A 21,601-nucleotide genomic window follows, 5' to 3' on the forward strand; every position below is an offset into this window, starting at 1 on the left:
AATAATATCAGCCCTGTGTTATATACTGTTCCACTGTTGGGCACGGGCCTCCTCTACTACTGAGAGGGATACAACTGTAAACTAGTAACAAATTAAAAAAGATTGTATGTGTTTACTAATTTATTGCTACTTTTCTCATTACAACAAAATAAAACACGCCAAGCTAATTTCTGCAAACTTGCAGCAAGTTACATGTGTATAGAACTATAAAATTATTGCCACTAGTGTAAACGCATCGAGAACTTCTTGCAATATTTTGTTGCAAGAACTTGTTAGTCTAAACTTATTTGCCAGCTATGTTAAGTTAGTAACAAGTTAACCTATTGACGTATAATGGGCAGATAAAACTCAATTTAACCTCATTTAAATGAAAAACGTAACACATAACACTGTTGTTTATACAATTTTTCTTGTATCAGGCCTTGTTTTGTCAAGCCCTCGCTATCTCTCGCGGCTGTTTTAATTAATTTAATACATTCACATGTATGAAGTCATTGTAAACAGTATGTACGTGCATCAATTATTTATATAATTATAATACATACTAATCAAAATGCTGGCCGCGCGGTAATGACAACTTGATTTACGTGGTAGATAGACGTGGACAGTACGGAGTGATTATTCTCAAGTAAATCAGAGAATCGTTCACATATTGTGATTGTGTTTTTAAGGTGGATAGTGTTTTTAACATTTAAAAAATATATTTAAAGCAAAATTACAGTTGAACGTGAAATCCGGACTTTCCACTTACGTGTCGCATGAGATCTTAAATTGAGTATCAGGAATTACAACAGTGGCCAAAGGTAATATTTTGCGAAAGAAAACCCGATACAACATATAAATACTAATTTCCATAAATGCGGTCTGCAAAACGTTCTAATGATAATGAGATTCTAAATAAATTCTATATAGATGCCGGCGGGAATCGGGTTGGACCATTCGCCATTAAATTTAAGGTATTTTTCGAACTGCATAATGCTTATAAGCCTATGGAAAATTATGAGACATAACATCAAATGTGTCAGAACGAGGAACTTTCTCGTTTGCAGAACTTAGTAAATCAAAGTTGTATAACATTAATAGAATTAGGCAACTGGATTCGTTGATTACTTACTCGTTTCTCCTTTAGATGTATAAAAAATAACTACCACATGAAATACTTTATAATTGTGTATACTCATAAAGGCCAACAATAGCCAAGTGAATTGCACATCTCCTTACTAATATATATTATCTACTTCATACTAATATCGTAGACGTGAAAATTTGTGACGAACTTCGGATGATAGAAGTAAACCCTCAATATTTTATTCAAGAAATGGATCATGTCGTAAATTAATATATTAATCTTTGCATGAAATCACAATAAGATCAAGGGACCCTATTATGTCTACGGGGGCAAATCCGTCTTTATGCAATTAATTATTCTAATTGAATGACAGCTTTAATATTCTGTTATTTAAAAGAATATCCAACTCTAATCTTATACTACTATTATTAAATATTATATTAAATATTTTACCTTAGGACCTAATTGAAAATGTTTACATTATAATATTGTTTCAGGGTAGGCCGATGCGTCTACACCGGGGTCTAAAATGCACCAATGCTCGCTGTTTATACTAACACTGCTGTGCGCCTCGGTAAAAGGTTGGTTTAGCTTTTATTGGCCGTTGTAAAGTGTGCACGCGGGCTGTTTACCGCCCGCATACAACCCGTTTTATGAAACAATTTTTAAATAAAAATGTCTGATAAATAATGGCTTTAATGTTAATTATAATGACATGATACCTATTTGGTCTATATTAGTGTAAATTAATGTAATTGGTGGGCTAAAAATAAACTGCAAAAAACGTGATCTAATTGCCAAATTTATCGTTTAAGGTTAATTGTGTTTTTAAACGATAACCTCTGATATAAATGTATTTATGTCAAAGTTATTATACAAACCATTTTTAATAGCATAATTATATGTTATATATAAAATGCGTAATGTACGCCATGTTTTTGTCATTAAATGACAGATACTATAATTATACTTTCTTACAGATATCTCAGGTAGCTGGGAAGAATGGTGGACGTACGATGGCATATCAGGTAAAACGTTTTTTTATTAATGACTTTTCCATTTTACAAAAAAGAAATAAACTACTAAAGTTAAGATAACATATTGTAGAAATATGAGGTTTAATATTTTGTCTATATGTTTTATAAATTTCGAGTACATAGCTTCTAAAGAAGGGGTAACGCACCGTTTTGCTGGGGTACAGTCAAAATGTCATGCGATTCTTCGGCCCGTGCTAATAAGAGAGAAAGATTTATTAAGAGAAAAACGTAACAGGAAGATATTTAGAGAGAAACGTAACAATAAAAAACTACATTATAATATTGTTTATTTATCTAATTATAGTTAAATATATAATGAGCTTTAACGCCGATACCCACACTAAGTTGTGCCTGCCGTATAACATCGTTTTTGTATTTAAATATTTCAATATAACCTAAATAATTATTATTCTGAATAGTGTATTATATTATAGCGTTTTTGTGTCTAATTAACAATAATATAACTATCTTACCTAACTTATATCATAAATGCGAAATTTTGAGAAAATTTACGATTAAAAACTTATTAAAATTAAAGGCAGAAATCACAAAAAAGAAATTTAGCACACGAATAAAAAGCATCCTATGACTACTTTTAATCCTGGTAAATTGTTTCCATAGGACGTTTAAGTATTTAATCTGATTTTTTAAATATTTATCGTATGAACAGCTTTTATGAATTAGGAACTGGTAGCTGGGAAGGATTTACACAGATGAAGCCGTAAGCAACATCTAGTACAAAAATATATAATATTATACTATATTACTCCAGTTTCTAGTTCGGGGACAGTAGCACATCGAGTAATGACCCGGCGAGGATCATTAAGATGCTATCATCGGACATTACCCGGTGCCGTTGTGTGTAACTGAATGAGGAACGCTTTCATGATCACCAACGCTTGATTACATTATAGTTTATATATGTGAAGATTATTGTGAGACATTTGCATGACTGTAAATAAGGATTGCTGCGGATGAGAATTACTCCTTGCCACAAATAAAGTTTATTTCCCAACACATATATATATATGTACTAAACTACTACTATAATATCAGTGAGAAATGATTCTAATTGTTATAAAATGACCTATAGAATTCCTTACCGAAGTTACATTTACACCACGTCATCTGTAAATGTCAACCAATTTACATAAGCTCACCTTTTCGAAGGAGTAAGTATAGGGGAATAGGACACAACAGGTTTCTTAATCCTATTTCTGTCCCAGGATATGATCTGGACTCAACACTTTTGTAACAATACTTACAATATGAAACAACTTCAATTTTCTGAAAACGATTTTTTTTATTGCTCCTTCTAGGAATTCTACCCAAGAAATCACTACCTCTTTTTCCGTGGATTTTATCTCTTTCCAACGAAGAATCGACATATACTTTTTTAACCCATATTGGCCAATAAATTTGTCTTAATTTTTATATACGACCAAGGTGAACCTTCAAAGAATCTAATTGCAAGAAAATCATATTAAAAACTCACAATTATTCTCCCGAAAACAGTGTTAATATTACCTTGAAATTGAGCCTGGCGCACAATCAAAATCCACTGCCCCTAAAGCAGAGAAACATCACCCGAAATACCATCAATAAATTTACATTATATGTACGTTATAATCCTGTTCCTGAGGTTATTTTTAAACAAACCTTTGTATATCGGACAATACTGACTTTATTTATTATTAGGACAACTAACAAAACTTACACCATACATACCTATCTGTTATATGAAACAATAACTAATTGTTGCTGTGCTGTTTTACTTACAGCCTGTCACCGCATCAACATATTAAACAACAAACAAATGACTGCACCATAAGTGCGATACGTTCTAAAATACTGAATATAAAACTTTATTTAGGCTTCAACAAGCTAATTTAGCATTTTCTTTTTAAAGATAGAAAGTCATTAAATATGTCAATACTCTAACCCCCTTATTCATAGACGTTATTTATGTATAGCTAGCTTTGTTTATCTGACAGCTTGCTATTTGTTCACCTTTGTTTATCTGACAGCCAATTAGATTAAAGTTGTATCTCAATATTAGCCAATCACAACAGCCCTATGTCTACGCACTGCGAAGACTGCCATGCCGTCAGCACTGAAAAACAGACTTGTTATCACAGGAATATTCCGTCCTTAGATAAAAAACGTCTATGAATAAGAGGGTAAGATTTTTCAACAATTCGGTTTTATAATTTGGAATATAAAATAACTAAACACGCATAATCCCCAGTAATGATATTCGTTAGTGTCTGGCCCGTACACTACACATTACGCTCGGCTCAGTACACAGTGACGACCAAATTTTGCGGTGTCCCGAATTTCCATTGAATGCGATATCGCTCTATGTAGCTGAATACTGTTTTCCGTTCCACTAACGCTGTGATCTCAGAATTTAGTGAATTTAGTTAATGTCAACGTTATCCCTTAGCTTTATTCGTATGCAGTGATTTGAAGTGTGATCAGTTAGGGAAGCTTTTGAAGTGATTGCATTTAATTATCAGTTAGTTTTGAAATATATTCGGTTTTGTTGCTTTGAAGGAATCGATTTAGCGAGATTTTACAAGTAATATTTTACAATAATAATATCAGCCATGTATTATACACTTTTCTCTGCTGGGCACAGGTCTCCGCGACTACTGAGATTAGGCCTTAGTCCACCACGGTGGCATAGTGCGGATTGTTAGACTTCACACACCCTCAAAATTCCTGTAGAGAACTCAACAACTAATATACACTATAAGTTTTTACCAATAATAAAAAAGAAGGTTCTGTATTCTGTACCTATATATGTAAGTTTGTATATCCGCAATATTCTCAACAACTAATGATTTGGAATTAGTTTTCTTTATTTATTTGTATATTTCAGTGAAGGTTTTAGTATAATAAGATATATTAGGATCTAATGAAGATGTTCGGAAATAGACGTTGCAAACTTTGTTTTTTTTTTTCAATAACTAACAGCAAATGAGCCATGATTGTTGCTATCGTTATCTATGCAAAGTTTGCACCATTCCATCATAATTTATTAAAACATATTTTTATACATAAACATAATGAATATTCTATCTATATCATTTCAATTTTATGTTTTACGTATTAAAAAAATAACTTAAAAAAATGCGCTCAAACTAACAAACCAATATTAACTTGTTTATTTCAATAAACAAATTAAAATTATTTCTGTCACGCAGGTCCAGGATTCTGGGGCTTGATAAACCCACAATGGAGCATGTGCAACAAAGGTCGGCGACAGAGCCCCGTCAACATCGAACCAGAGAAACTACTCTTCGACCCTTGGCTCAGAGATATACAATTTGACAAACATAAGGTAAGCGAAAAAAAAATACATTAGATAAATTGATTCAAACTGTTAAACAAATCAATAGTTTTTAAATCGTATCATTGATTAACTGGTCTGGCGTTACTTGATTACTTGGGCTGGGAACTGACAGTTTTTATAAAAAATTCGCAAAGCTATGCTTAGTTAAAACACAAATTTACTCGATCAGCTGTAAGTCAAAACTCTCTTTCCTCTTAATAAGGCTAAAACTAGGTACCAGTGATGTTTTAACAGCTAATTAAGCAAATCTTAACAACCTCTTAATGCTAAAACAAGTTTATAAGTAAGACTGTATGAGATTACGCCCAATTAGATACGAAAATTTGTGAGAATTTTCGACTCTAAAAATATGTAGTAATATTATATGGTCTAAAAACATGTATGCACTAGTTACATGTCGGACTTTGCCTAAATAATCGGAGATACGGCGCTAGCATAAGTTTAGAGGTAAAGTCAGGGGGCCCTATTCCGTCTATTCCATATATCCGTCTTTTTGTAATAAGAGGAGTTTTAATCGAAGGACAGTTTCCATAGCCGTATATATAAATAGGGATTTTTTTGACTTTTTCCTATACGGCTATTAAAGCTGTCTTTCGATTGAAATTCCCTACGTCTAATGGAATAGGGACCATGACTATATTGTGTCTCTATAGGAAAGCGATATATCGGACTATAGACGGAGTAGGACCATTGCCCTTAATTTAGATATTAAAAAAGTACTTAATTATTTACGTTCAAAACAGGTTCATAAAAACAAATTATAACATTTTGTCCGAACCAGCTGTAAATAAACACCTCTTAAGTACTATTCCCATCACATATGCCAAAATAAAACGTCAGTTTTATTTTGGCGTTATTCTTATTCCTAGTGCGTTATTTATTGTCAAATAAATAACGCACTAGGAATAAGAATAACAGCCTTATCGGTATGTAAAGCGTGATAGTGTTGCAAAATGCATCGAATTAACATGGCGAGTACTCGGTGTAGGCGCGAAGTAATCCCTTTAAAACATGATAAGCTACTGCTCGGATTTACACGGTTTTTGTCGTATGAACACTCATTTGCATCAAGTTTAACTTTGCCTTATCTATATCCTGCAAATGTTGGATTTCTTGATGTTTATTTTCATACTTTCTGACACGGTTGTACGGGAAGTTTTTAGTTTTATTCTGTTTTATTTAAGGCTAGCATCTCCGACACGAAGGTGTGCGTCAGGCTGGTCGGGAGACTCTTGTTTTTGGTGTACTTTATATCAATCGAATGTACTACCTTTACTGATATAAAATATGTACTGTATAGTTAAATCGAAAAGAGACGTTATCCTGGATTATTTTTGCTCGATATTTTAATGCGTTCGTTTTGTATTGTCATAGACCTATTTTAAAGTGCCGATTCGTATAGTTCCCTAATTCTATGCTAAAGTATATTGTGATATAATTCAAGAAAATATATTAACAATCATCTTCAGTTAGCAAGTCCACTGCTGATCACAGGCTTCCCACGAAGGTACAAACTCACGCTATTTAAACCAAACGGGTAGACAGGGGCTTAACTAACGCAGCCACTATTCGCCATGCGTATTCTTCCCCATATCGACTTTGAACAGACTTTGGACTGAATAGACCAACCCAACATCACTTAGCACGGGGCAATTCTTGTACGCTCGTTCTCCACGCCGAATGCACGCCCATGTACGTGGTAATATTTGTCGCGGCCCTAGGCACACATTTATGTATACCTCAAGATTGCAAATCCACATTGAGACCTACGAGGGCTCGCAAACTCCCATCTTAAGAGAATTCCTTCTCCTTCCCCCACTCTTCATTCCCTAGATAACCCAAGTTTCCTCCAAGGCCTTGCAGTCAGTAAGCGGGGAGATTCCAGAATATCACAGCTTTCCTCCAGTATTTACTACGGGGTCCGATACAAAAAAAAAAATATCATTTTGCCTGACCCAGAATTCGAAATTGACCTCAATGCACAAAAAGATAATCGTTTAATAGCACAAAAACCACAATTTAAAGGATAAAATGATTTCTAACCTAATTTCAAACAGAAACAACAAAAATCCGCAATCGGCTTATAATCCAACGTGTGCACACAGCTAATCTGTATTATAAGCGGTTTAGTATATGCAGAATTATTCATTTAGAGTGAATTACAAGCGGTAATGTATGCAAATGTATGCGGAACCCGATAGCATATCGCTGCAGCTATCGGGGGTTTTTGCATCGCCCTGCTCGTACAACGTATATTTACGAATCGGTACTTTTTGGATAGTTCTTTTATGTAAATTTATATACATAAAAGTACTACATATACATACATACTATCTATATACATAGGCTACTAAATAAAAAAAAAACTTCTAATTACTAAGAAGCAGTGGCGGCCTTAACCAACGCGAGGTCCTAGATGGAGCAAAAAAGTTTTCTGGTTTTAAGTTTCGTCGGTAAGATCTTAGCAAAAGGTTCTGCAAGGAACCGCGCGAGGCCCCGGGCGGTTACCCTATTCGCATTCCCCTAAGGCCCCCTTTGCCAAGGAGTAAATATAATTAGCCTTGTTCTCTATACCATACGTTATTTTTAGCGTAACAAGCACGTAACGCACCGTGTCGCGTTTTTATTGATAGTAGGATATATTTTATATCCGCCTGGATAGCGATAGATAAAACCGCCATAGTAGCCCACGTCCATCGCGTTCTAGGATCACCCTGTGTATATCCGGTTCCAACAGGCCGGCATAATTGTGTCAACTGCCGAGAGGTAATCATCTGTCGTCAGTCAATATTCTTTTGGACCTCTCTACACTTAACATCAGGTGCAGTAAGGTCAATTTTCCATGACCATATTTTCATATTTTTTAGAAATACAATAGAAGTTACCATACAGAATACCATTCCACACTTATTTCACGAAAATAACAAGGCCGTGTTACAAATTTACACTGTTATAGAAAATGAAGCCCAGGATTTTACCTCTTACTACTTTGCCTCCTCTACCAAAATGGAGAGCTAGGCATAAAGATTGCGATCAGGTGACATCTTGTACATAGCCCTGCCCGGTTTAAGTTTCTAGTACTGGATTACAAGCATCCAAATCGACGAAGAGCTATGAGTACTGAAACCAATACGATACGAAAACCTGATATATTCATCCGTACTACGTTAAATCCTTCCGAAGTAGCACGGTGCGATTTCACCGTTCCTTTGTGCCGCGCACGTGCGAACTTTGGAATAAATTCCCTGCATCGGTGCCTCCTGAGCGCTATGACTTGTCCTTCTTTAAACGAGGTTTAAAAGAGTGCTCACCTCCTAGTAGGCAACGGCTTGAGCTATATATATAGCAAGTAGATATATGATTGTAAACTTCGTTAATAATGCATAGCGTAGTAAAGGAAGATTATAAATTAAATTCTACTGCGTCACGCGATGCGCATGCATTAGATACTTGCATTGTAATTAAATTTATAACGAGACTTAAGTATAAATAACATTTCAATAATTTCAACCTTGTATCATATATAACTATGGATAAAACCTCTAATAAAAGCAGTTAGGACTTTATTTATCTTAATGAATCACAATCCAGGCCTATATTATATACTATCCTGGAAGAGACCTCCTCTGTTACATAAACCAAACTGCCTTCTGATGTATCATCGAAATTCATTCGTTAAATTCTTAGGTAACCAAAGAGAGAAGCAGGTCCAACTCGAAAGGTTCCAAGAGTTAATGATAAATATTTGATTTAGGAAACATAAACGCAATTTTAAAGATTTCCTTACGATCTTTTCCTGTTCTGTTAAAATCCAGTTAGTCTTTCAATCTTTTGGAGAAATCTGATCAGTAAGTTTTCTCGGCAAGGTTTCTCTATAAATTGCCCATAGATTTATAACAATAAATAAATTCAAAAAGTCAGGGTGTGGGTGAGCGTGGGCGTGCCCTACGCCGAATCGAACTCACGACCTTGGACTAGTGGTCCGTTCCACTCCCAGATAGTCTGTCGCTGATAAAATTTAAAAGAAAAAATAAAATTAATGATACTAATGGACAAGTTCGCAAAGCTCAGTATCCTACTTCTAAGTATTCCTTTTTATTCTTATGTACAAAATAATATTATAAATACGAAATTTTGTGAGGATATTTGGGTTATTAATAAGTTGAGATGTTTGTTGAAAGTAAACGTACAAAGTACTAAATAGATTTTGATGAAATTTGCCCACTTATTATTTTCTATATTGTTTTTTTTTAGATGAAGCAGAAAAGGCAATGTTCAAAAGCGAATTCGAGTCGAATTCCCTACAAAATGTATAGAGAAAGGTTTTTGCATATTTTGACCTTAAAAGTGCCTAACCTTTAATGATCCTATAGAATCATTTGATTCTTTGCATAAATTGCCCACTGATTTAAAATCTATGAATGCAAATCTCAATTCCTTCAAAAATTATGGATGGTCTCATTAGAAAGCTTATAGTTTGCCCTTGCTGACCCAGTTCAAAAATCCACCCTGCATAATTCAGTTACATTGTCTCTTTAAATATAAGCTGCCTTATACATATAAGAGTAATTTCCCAATCGGGCCCAAAGTATTATCATACCTACGACAAGGTATTTGGACTGTACCATGAATGAAATCACTTAAATAACAGTAAATAGTGACGATTTGTCCTATAGTCACATTAACTTTATTACTTTACTTGTCCCTATGACCTCACAAACCGCCAAAAAGCTATTTTTATAACGAACGCATTTAATTTCATTTTCTTGCTTATTACAAATAGTCCTTCCTTACAACAGTATTTCTAAATGCCAACTAATTAATTTCCCTAGTAAATTACATGTTATATGTGCCTGGGTCACACAGGTTTACTTTTGGCAATGCAAATAAATTAAACCCTTGTACCATGTTCTGGCTGAGCGTGTTGTATCAGGCGGTTTGTAGCGCACCGGCTATTCAATGCAATTACAATTAACAGCTAATTCATGGAGGTATGGGCTATTGTGGATACACTAAACTATAAAGGACTAGGGTAGGGAAATCTGGAGGTAGGTTTCCCGTACAAGAGGTTGTTTGGGTAGGTACTAACGGAATGTCCTTTTTTTATCCCCAAGCAGCAGTTACACAGTTTTATTATTGGGCATTAGGAGACTTAACATCTTATGTCACAAGGTGACAAGCGCAGTGAAGCACCACACAATACTTTGTGAAGTTTTGGCGTTGTTACTGTTTATGAGGGGCCATATTGCTGGTATGCTCGTCTCGTCATTTAACTTCTATAAAATAAAAATATAGGAATGTTGTATCGTAATTATTAATCATAGTTTTGTCTCTTCTTCACCAAAAAACCATAAGTGTCTTTAGAAAAATCTTCAAGAACAGAAGACTCTTGGGGTATATAAGCCCTCAAGGTCTTACGTGCCATATAAACAAGCAAATCTTATTATTGTATATACAACTATGGATGAAACATGTTTAGTAGCTGTTTACTTTTATTAATAACCGTATACAAAATACAAAAGTTAATTCATATATAAATCTTCGCAACTACGGAACTGTTAGTCGTCGCTGCTTTATCTATTTCTACACGAACGTAAACGCACAAATTGTGGCACGGTACGTGTTAGATATACCTGTATGTTGTATGTATATTTATAGATAAAAAACTATTTAATAGTATTTTTATTTATATGTAGCAATATTTTATTTTAAAGTGGTAAATTCAAATTAAACTTTAAACCTTTACCAATACATGCTATTATCATTATTTCAAATACTGTTACATCACTTTCTGCTGTCAAATAATTTTATAGTCATGTTCATAATTGGGAGGAAATATTTAGAGGATAGACCTTTAGCATTTTTAACTTTTACCAATTTAAAGAAACTGTGGAGTTATGCTATTTCTATAACCACAATGATACAGATAATTTCGAATATTTATAAAATATTAGCTTTTGCTCGCGGCTCAGTCCGATTTTTCCAGGATAAAAGTCCTGTTATATATTTTCCCCATATAAAATGTAGCCTATGCCCTATGTCCTCTTCAAGATCTCAACACTAAATTTGATCGAAATAGGCTCAGTGATCGAGCCGTGAATGCCGAACAAATGGATAGAGTTACTTTCGCGGAACTCGACACACTTACATGTGCCACTATAGCGGGTTTTAATACATTGTGTACGGTGGTTGCTATCTGGGCGGATATAAATATATCCTACCACTAGCAAATATACCGTAAAGCACACCAAGCAAAAAGACATACCTATTGCAATTAAAGTGCAGTTATAATATTATTTACAATTGTGTAAAACGTTCGGAAATAAATGTTTTATTATCATTAACTATGGTTTATGGATATTACCGCTATCACATCTAGTAAACACAAGTTCTATCGACAGAAGCGTTCGCGTGTCAGCAAGCAATATGTCATCTGTGCTCAAAGCGCATAAGTTTCTATGCTTTAATCAAGGCGTGACCCATTGATTGATAGGACCACCCCCCATTGTGGGAACACCATTACACCCCCGATTCATTACAATTTACACCACAACAGCTCTAACTGATGAGAATTAATGTCTATAGATTTTTGATGATTGATCGAAATTTTGAAATATTGAATTTTAATGTTTGTTTCCCTTGATTTTTGTGTACACGTTCTCAGTTATTATTTTCTGTATGTTCCTAATGGAGAGTTAAATATACTTTAGCATTCATAAATCATTTAAACATAATATAAATAATCGTAGTTGCCATAAATATAACAATATCTTCTAAACTTAATATATTTACCTTTCTTCTAGTCATGGAAGTGGGTTTAGTCGTAAAACTGGTTGATTAATAGTATGCAATTCAAATAGTTTAATTTAATACGTTAGGAAATGGTCAAATCCAAGACACGTGGTATATCATCATTATTTTAGCTTGTAGGGACCCACTGCTAAGTCCTATCATGCTCGGAGGTCATGTGGTATAAATAAGTTTAAGGTATGTAATTCATTTTCAAACTTGTCAGGTAAGTGGAGTTCTGCAGAATACTGGGCAGTCACTGGTCTTCCGAGTGGAAAAAGACTCCAAGCACCAGGTGAACATCAGTGGGGGACCTCTTTCCTACCGTTACCAGTTTGAAGAGATCTACTTCCACTACGGCCTGGAGGATAACAGGGGATCAGAACATCAGATCGATCATCATACGTTTCCTGGCGAGGTGAGAGATATAATAATTATGTATAGATATGTAGCAATTAAACATAATATCGAAACTTTGAAATAACTTTTTGTTTTCATATTAATAAATAAAAAACCGTTTTAGCAAAAATATGAAAAGTCGATTACGAAGTTCTTTCTAAAAATGCTTGATATGTATATCAGCCAGAAGATTTCAGAAAAGATATAAGAGTTAAATCATAGTTATTGACATATTTAAACTAGTTAAGAAGATAAGATGCTTATAATATTTCTCTTTCTTCCTTCAAGACAGGCAACCTAAGTAATGTAATCTCTTCTCGAACTTCTTTCTCGTTTTGAACTTCTATAACATCCTTGAGCTATTGAAATTGTAAGCGAAATATTAAAATAGATCTATTAGAATAATGTCCCCATAACCTAATTCTAATTACACTATAGAAATGGTTGATTAACCCGCTCCCCATACAAAGGAACAATCTGAGGTATGCGATAGTTCTAACCGCGTCGGTGGAGGCGTCTGCTCACATTCCATCGGTAACTTCCACCTTCGATTTGCAATTAATTTCTATTTTATGTCTATGAGGTTCAACTATGGAATGAAATTTAATTTCCGAATGAAGTAATTTATATAAAACGTAGTGGCTTAATCAGAGTTTTCGTTGTTAATTTTATATGAGGTCTTTTAGAATTATAGGATTGCTTTCCAGTTTTAGAGCTAAGTAGTCCTATTTTGGAAATGTTGGTTATAGAAATACCTAAATTGATTAGTTTTTCATTTATTCCATTGGTTGATAATCTTACTAATTTTGTTTTGTAACGTCACTGCGATAGTAACTTTAAACTTCATATTGGAGCTGCGAAAACGCTTTATTAACTTTTACTTCAAATATTTCTTTGTTCTCATTTCTAAAACAAACCAACACGTGAATTTTAAGAATGGAGAAACGAAATTGTTTTGTTGAATTAAATAAAAAGAAAGTGTTACATAAAACAAAGCCTCCCTTACCATTGTAGCAAACACATCGTCATCCTTTGATGTTAAACAAAACAGTTGAGGTTACGCGTTTCTAACAAATTAACACCACGAAGTTAGCATTATTGGAGTTGTTATCGATGTGAAACTTTGCAATGCGATGAAGTTTGTTCGAGATGCACCTATCCTATAGTATCTTTTTAAAATAGGGTCATTTACTTTGGGCAGTTGATCAAAATGATTATGAATTTCCAAAAAGAAAAATAATAATTTAGCAATGAAATTAGCACTGAATACTTGTATGAAAAGGAATGTATTAAAAGGTAGACATAAGTAAAACAGTTGTTAACCTAACTAACTCCAACCTTAAGCAAACATGTAGCAGAGAACAAAACTTCGAACAACCAAATAGATGTGACCTTTAACAACGTTACCATTGTCAAAGTCCTTTGTTACATTCAATTAGTAAATTTGAAACAAATCCACGTTCGCGGTAAAACTCCGATAATTTTGCCAATTAACAAAGTGGCGTCGACTGTTAGCGACTTTGTGCTCATTAATTGATGAAAATGTTTCAACTTATTGAAGTAACGGCCTTTGTGGGACCAATCAGTTGATTATTGTGAGCTTGCGGTCGGCCTGACTTAATGACATTTTGATGATTATGTATTATTGTTATCGCGTGGGATATCGACTCCAAATCTGAAGTCGATTGATATTGCGTTATATGTACATACTGAACTTTAGTTTGGACGGTTTGATCCTTATTATTAGGTTTTATTATTTTTATAATCGACCATGAAATGTCTTTTTACCATTGTTATAGATCCAACTGTACGGCTTTAATAAGGAGCTCTATCATAATATGTCAGAAGCACAACACAAATCTCAGGGTGTGGTTGGGATTTCGCTTATGGTTCAGGTAAATGGTATATTGTTATAATCTTATCACCTAATAACAGAACTGCATAACTAAACCATATCGTCAAATATTTTAAAGTGTTTTGTGATATTGGCATTAATCAAAGCAACCCAGATGAAGTCATAATTTATGAAAGACTCATCCTGAAGGTCGATCGAAAGACCTTCTTCTAACAAAACATACATTTTAAAATCAAATAAGCCAAAAATGAGCCAACTGAGTGACATACACGCAAAGCATAGGTGGCGCATTATGAACGCGTGCAATTTTCCATAAAATATGTTTTTTCCAGATTGGCGAGCCCACAAACAAGGAATTAAGGTTAATCACAAGCGCTTTCAACAAAGTTATATATAGAGGTATGTACAGATACTCCAGAATTTAGAATAGAAATAAGGTACACGTAGCTTTTAGTACTACATGATTATAATATTGCTTAGACGGATAAAGGTTATAACGAAGACATTTAGCTTTGACGAAATAAAAAACTGCCCTCTATAGTTTAAGATTAGGTTGAAACATATTGATAATAATAAACACAAATGGGATCGCACCTCCTTAATAGAAAGAAGGAAGAATCTCACTTCCTTTATTATCGGCCGCAGATGTCCACTATTGAACATAGGCCTCCTTAAAGATTTCCAGATCGACCTATTGGAAGCGGCCCGCATCCAGCGACCTCTTGCAATATTAATTATGTCATCTGTCCACCTCGTGGGTAGAAGTCCGACGCTGCGCTTGTCAGTTCTAGGCCTCCACTCCAGAATCTTTGTGCCCCATCTGCCATCAGTTCTGCAAGCTCCGTTGGCCACTTTAACTGTCTCGTCCGTTTGGACTATGTCAGTGAATTTCGTTCTTCTACAGATCTCCTCATTTCTGATTCGATCGTCATCACTTCCTTTATCAACATGTTTGTAATATAGTTCCTTGTTTACAGGTAGTTCGTACCCAATTAAACATCTTCCGCTAAGTTCCTTGTTGCCTAACACGCAACAATACCTCACGTACGAGGGCTCCACCACGCATCCTGGATGCTGGGAGACCGCAGTTTGGATCATCTTCAACAAACCCATCTACATTTCGAAACAAGAGGTGAGATTGTTAAAATTGTTTTAGGTTAAAAAATAGGATGAGAATCTGGAAGGTCATAATTGGATAAATTTTGGAGCCTATTTTGAACATAAGACATATTTATTAGTTTAAAAAATAAAAAGATTTTAGAATTCATTTGAGCTGTATTATCTATAAATAGATATTATTTGCCTGTGATTATAATGCTTTCGCACTTATAGGAACTCATAAACAATTTCTTCAATATAATCAGGCACGGTTTCCATTACAACATCCATCATTACAGTTCTTATGAATAAATTATTACTTTTTTTTCTGACATTGTTTATATATCGCTACAATATTCTCGTCCAGATGTATGCTCTACGCCGGTTGATGCAAGGCTCCCAGCTCACACCCAAGGCCCCACTGGGGAACAACGCACGACCCGTACAGCCTCTACACCACCGAACAGTCAGAACTAATATCAATTTCAATAAACAAGGAACTCAGGTAACCGTTGTATATGGCTGCAACATTTTGTTTTAGAAGTGTAATTTTATTTAAACTTACAAACTTTTATTATCGGATGTGCCTTTTTTTGTTGAATTGACATAATATTATTCGAGAAATCTCATTATTAAATTTAAATTCATGGTCAAATGACGCAAGTTTATTCAAATTATAAAGAGCTCAGTCTATTATCAATATAAACAATAATTAAGATAAAAAGCCTAAAAATTTTAATGATGTATAATAATTAAAAAAAAAATTGTTTTCACTGAAACCAACATTTTTGAGATTCATTAGTTAAGTAGTAAAGGCACAAATAGGCACTTAGAGCAACACTCGGCATAATTCACGAAAACCACAAAGTCTTATCTAAGTAATGAATGCTTCGCAAACTAGAGGCAGTAAATACACACAATAATACTGCGGTTAGGTTCAAACTCGCTTTCCTTCTGTTTATAGCAACGGTGTAACCACTAACGTGTGATACCTGATTTATTCAATGTTTTTTTCTTGTTTTGTTATCAATGATTATAATATTACTCTCTTCAAACGCAGCTAATGATTTCAATTTGACGGCATTTTGTAGTCAAAAATATAATCAAATCAATAATTTCTCCACATTCAAAAATTTTAAATTCGATTTAAGAACAATAACTGTCAACTAAAGCTTTTATTCGTCTATATCTAACAGCCGTTTTCAATAAACGATCCCAATCTTAATCTTCAATCTGATTCCGAAAATGAACCAATCACAATAATTCATTTGTTAACAAATCAAAAAAAAACTTTGCTCTGATTGGTCAATTTTCGAAACAGATTAAAAAAAGTGTTGCGATCTTTTATTAAAAATGGTGGTTAATGGAAAAAACAAAAGCAAAATCCAATTCGCAAACACTGCAGTAGTTACATTCAAATAAAAATAAAATTACAATTGTTAATAGTCTAAGTTCTTTAGACAAGATAAACGTAACGGAACTTGCGGACAATAAATCGCCAGCAAATCCTAGTTTAAGACGAGCTTGTTTGAGCAAACGGCGTAAAATTATTTATGTTTAGCTTCGTCTACTTTAATTAATACTCGCTGCACTGTGGTTTTGGCAATTGGTTTGTGAAATTAAGCTATTCTTTGTTATCATATTAAACTTTCGCGTTCACTACGCGGTTTTAATTTGAGCTACCAAATGCAAAAGTGATATTAGCTTTGTAATTTCTGAATTAATATGTGGATTCGTGTTCCGGAACATTTTATAATTTCATTAACGTAGGATCTAAAAATGTTATATCTATGCAAAATGTATAATCCATGGGGAAGTGAAAAATTGAATTTTTTTTTTCAGATTACGAGCAATTGTCCAGATATGTATAGAAACATGCATTATACAGGTATTGTTAGATACTATTTTTTTACACATTTCATATTGTTAATGACTTCATTATACTTTTTATAATGCGTTTAACAGCTAACAATGAATGCACGTGTAGTCTTATAAACATTTAGAAAAAACGGATTATTTATTTCTCTAATTTTCTAGCTATTGTAGATATGCTGCTTTGTTTAATTAGATTTATATTGTAAATACATAATCCACAATACTGTTTGTATATATTTATGCACATACTCATGCATTTTGATCTGAAGCATGTTTAGATGTTTGTTATTTTGTTTTTTTTCCAGCACGTTACCACCGCAAGACACGATCGAAAAAAAGTGTTGCATGCAAACGAAATGATGAAAAGAAATGTCACAGGAAATTGGTATAGTTAGTCAATTAGCAGTTGCAAGTCAATGTAAGCTTGAAAAAGTCTTTTCAATGCATATAGAACCGTTTCCAATAAACGATCCCAATCTCAATCTTTGATCCGATCCAGAGAACCAATGAAAATTAGCCATTTGTATTCATAAAAAGAACTTTGTTCTGATTGGCCCATTTTTGAGATAGAAAAAAGCGATTAAGATCGTTCATTAAAAATGGTGGTTAGTTTTAATGGCTTAATTTGTCTTACAAAATATATTTTTGAATTTTGTATTCGTTTTGAGTAAGTTAGGTGTAGTTAGTACGTTACTTTATTTTATAATAATAATTGCTATGTGTAATGAATGTTGTAAATAATTCTAGTTTTTTATATTTTTTTTTTCAATTATCTCATAAATTGTATAACGTTTTCAGGGAATTATTTTTTTATTATTTAATATCATAAGTACCAATTTATTGTGTTTTCAGCTACCCAGTGGCCAAGGGATCACAATATGAGATACAGAAGCACCGATGACTTAGCGATGCCGTTGGACTAAACTCTCGCGTCAATTGATTATGATTATATGAATAGTAAATTAGATTATAACCATTATGATTATACTATGACTAAACACGTCGATTACCGCCATATAGCAACAAAATTATGTATATAGAATGTAATCGCGACATAGCTGGTACAAGGCTTTCGTGTATATAATGAATGTATTATAGAAAACAATATAGATAAACATATAAAGTATAGCATATAAATATATAACAAATATTATTAAGTGGAAGCACAATAACTACATAATTCACATTGATTAACATTTAGAGAAAAATATCCATAATATTCATTACTTACTTCAATGTTATTTTTAATTATGCTAAAACTCCTATATTTTAACCTCAGAACAATGACAAGCAATTTTAAAATTGTTATGCTGCAGTCAGATTCGTTGAAAAAAGTATAAACATTTTCTTAAAATAATTTCTCCAAAAGTACCTAGCACTAAATTAAATCGTAAAACTTCGACTATAACTGCACGTATGTCGATCAAATAAATTTTAAAGATATTCTCCTTACAGCAAATAGAAGTTTCGTTTAAATTTAATATTTATCTTAATGCAATTTTATCAATTATTACTATAGTATGAATAAGTACTATAATTGCAAGTTATACAATTTTGCCTGTAATACGAAATAGTATTTTTTTTACCCTTGACTATTATTTTTGAAAAATGTGTAATGCATTATGAGGCCGCTTGCGCATTTATATCGTAATGAATTAAATAAAAATCTAAATGAATACTCGGACAACTTAATACATGTAGTTATTAAGAGTGTTAAATATTTATTCTTGTATATACACATTAGATTAATTAAAGGCAATGTAATATTCATAGGATTAATTAATTACCCACCTACGAAAGATAATACAAAGAAGCGAAATTGTACCTTAAACAATAGTATAGATACGGCAGACTTTACCATCCTAGTTAACTTTGCCTAGAACATATAATTACATTGTTAGAGTTTTAATTTACTGTAGTCAAGAAATTATAGTAACTACATTAAAATAGAATCTGAAACCGATTTCGTTTACACAATGAAAGACAAATAATGAGATAAACAATTAGATTTTCAAATTAGCAAAATAATGATTATGTCGTCAATTGTATAGACAATATTCCATTTCATCATGGCAACTTTGCTTACAACCCGCATAGTGACGTGCATTCGTGTAATCTTTAAAATTATTTGACAGCTGATGCTGTCATTTTGCATCAAATACGTAAGTTGAGCATCATACGGCTGTACATAGGTATTATATAAATATAATCAAATATTCGGATAATTAAAGAGTATCATAAATTCGTCCACACTTTAAAGTGTATTTACTGCGGAAAGTATACAATATAAGCTTATAAATAAAATAGATGTTAATACGGTTATAATAAAGTGGTTCATAAAATATAATATATTCATTAGTATAGCTTGAAATGTATTTTAGATATCTGTTATTTTGTTACTGCATAATATAATTAGGAATATTATGTAGAAACAAAAATTACAGCAGTACGTTATAGGGTTTCAGATAAGCTTTAAAATATTTAAATTCTCTTAATTTGTCTAACTATTATTACAATTATTGTAAATTTATATATAAAGTAAGGGCTTATAAATACATTTAAATATTAATCCGAATGTACGTATTTGTAGATATTCTAGTTGTCATCTGTCATCGGCCGTTGAATGTAACTGTCAAAAGTGACAGCTGTCACTTTGATATTTATTCTTAACAAAAAACATTCTGACAAAAACATAATATACCTAGCACCTATATACATATTACATACTATTAAATACAGTTTATATCAAAACTCCGGTTAAATTTAGCGTTTCCGTAAAATAGTTACTGTAATGTACTTGCGGAATTAAATGTGGTAGTTTAGACGCCTTTGTGTGAAACAATTGAATAAAATAAATATTTATCGAATATGCATTATTTATTTAAAACCGATATTATTAAGTATGGCTTCAGACTTACTGATCTTAAGCCTGATTGCAACACGTAATACTACAACAAAAATGAAAATTATATTTTAAGAAACCTTTAGAATTTCTGTAAAGATATTATCACATAAGCTCACATGTAGAGAATTGAAAGATGTTTTAAGAATCAAATAAAGTAGCTTTTCAATTAATAATTAAATAAACAATTTCACGTATAAAATGCCGGGATAGCATAAATATTCTATGAGAAAAAAAATATTTTCGGGCCTCCTCCGAACCCATCGAAAAACCGTCCGGTATTAACCTAATGCAACTTATATTAAATGAACAATAAAACACTAAGAGGAAGCGTTAAGATACAGCGTGGTATGTGCGGCGGATGTTTCCGGGCAGCCATGTTGTCTGTGACCCCCGCTTCCTCCGGAACCACGGCTACCATACCTCTGGCTGTTGCAATGCGTCGTGCCATTTTACTTGTATTTTTATATAAATATACGAGTTATTTTTTTCATGTAGAGTGACGGAATCATGACTACAATTGCCAAAAGGTAAAACTAATATGTACTTTTGTTTTAAATGAAACTAGTTTTTGGTCGCGCCTTCGCTTGCGTAAAACTGTTTATACGAAATAAAAGCCCCGCTATATATTTTCCCAGTATAAAAATACCTATGTCATTCCCAAGGTTTCAAATCCATACCAAATTACATGAAAATTCGTTCAGTAGTTTTTGAGTTTATTACGTTCAGGTAGATGGATGCGGCGAGTGAGTTTGTTTTATTATATATAATAAAGAATATATTTTAATTTGTTTAGCTTTAGTGTTTTCCGATCTTTAACATAATATTGAGCCATTAGAACCTTTATTGGTATAGCTGAAGATAAGAGGAAGTAGTATACGTTTATTGCCTAAATATGTTATATCTAAGAATAATCCTATTTTCCCCTTACAGGGTTTTTGGTAGTTAACAGGCAAAGGAAGCTGGACGATGTGCATCACTTCAAACTATCTTACAAAAATAAAATGACAAAGTTCATTCCTCAATTATATACATTACATACAAAAAAAAACTCTAAAAATCCCTTCCAATATTACGTTCTATCCAAACATAAAGCTTCGACTAACAAAAAAACATAAAACAAACATTTTTATACTAACATTAACCTTATTGAAAACTTACTAATGTCCGTGACAGCACTGGCGCGGGCGGTGCAGGAAACTCCGCGGCCGGAAGTGGC

At 33.1% G+C, this 21,601-nt stretch overlaps 1 protein-coding gene across 5 annotated transcripts in view; it reads left to right on the forward strand.

Annotated features, from left to right (window-relative positions):
• LOC115442505 (carbonic anhydrase-related protein 10) overlaps positions 1–20,347 on the forward strand; it is a 68,448-nt gene extending 48,101 nt beyond the window's left edge. The window contains exons 1-12 of one of the 5 annotated variants that reach the window (XM_030167666.1): positions 376–507; positions 1,567–1,650; positions 2,050–2,097; positions 5,316–5,452; positions 12,480–12,671; positions 14,452–14,547; positions 14,840–14,906; positions 15,485–15,639; positions 15,973–16,110; positions 17,448–17,493; positions 17,786–17,865; positions 18,333–20,347. In XM_030167666.1, coding sequence (XP_030023526.1) covers positions 1,599–1,650; positions 2,050–2,097; positions 5,316–5,452; positions 12,480–12,671; positions 14,452–14,547; positions 14,840–14,906; positions 15,485–15,639; positions 15,973–16,110; positions 17,448–17,493; positions 17,786–17,865; positions 18,333–18,362 — 1,041 coding nt within the window. In that variant the 5' untranslated portion in view covers positions 376–507; positions 1,567–1,598 and the 3' untranslated portion in view covers positions 18,363–20,347. Of the gene's footprint in view, positions 1–375; positions 508–535; positions 804–1,566; positions 1,651–2,049; positions 2,098–5,315; positions 5,453–12,479; positions 12,672–14,451; positions 14,548–14,839; positions 14,907–15,484; positions 15,640–15,972; positions 16,111–17,447; positions 17,494–17,785; positions 17,899–18,332 lie in introns of those variants that run through there. The other 4 variants (XM_030167586.2, XM_030167829.2, XM_030167747.1 and 1 more) reach the window with 4 other exon arrangements.
• Positions 20,348–21,601: the final 1,254 nt, after the last annotated feature.

The sequence above is a fragment of the Manduca sexta genome, chromosome 7 (genome assembly GCF_014839805.1).
Source record: "Manduca sexta isolate Smith_Timp_Sample1 chromosome 7, JHU_Msex_v1.0, whole genome shotgun sequence".
NCBI lineage: Eukaryota > Metazoa > Arthropoda > Insecta > Lepidoptera > Sphingidae > Manduca > Manduca sexta.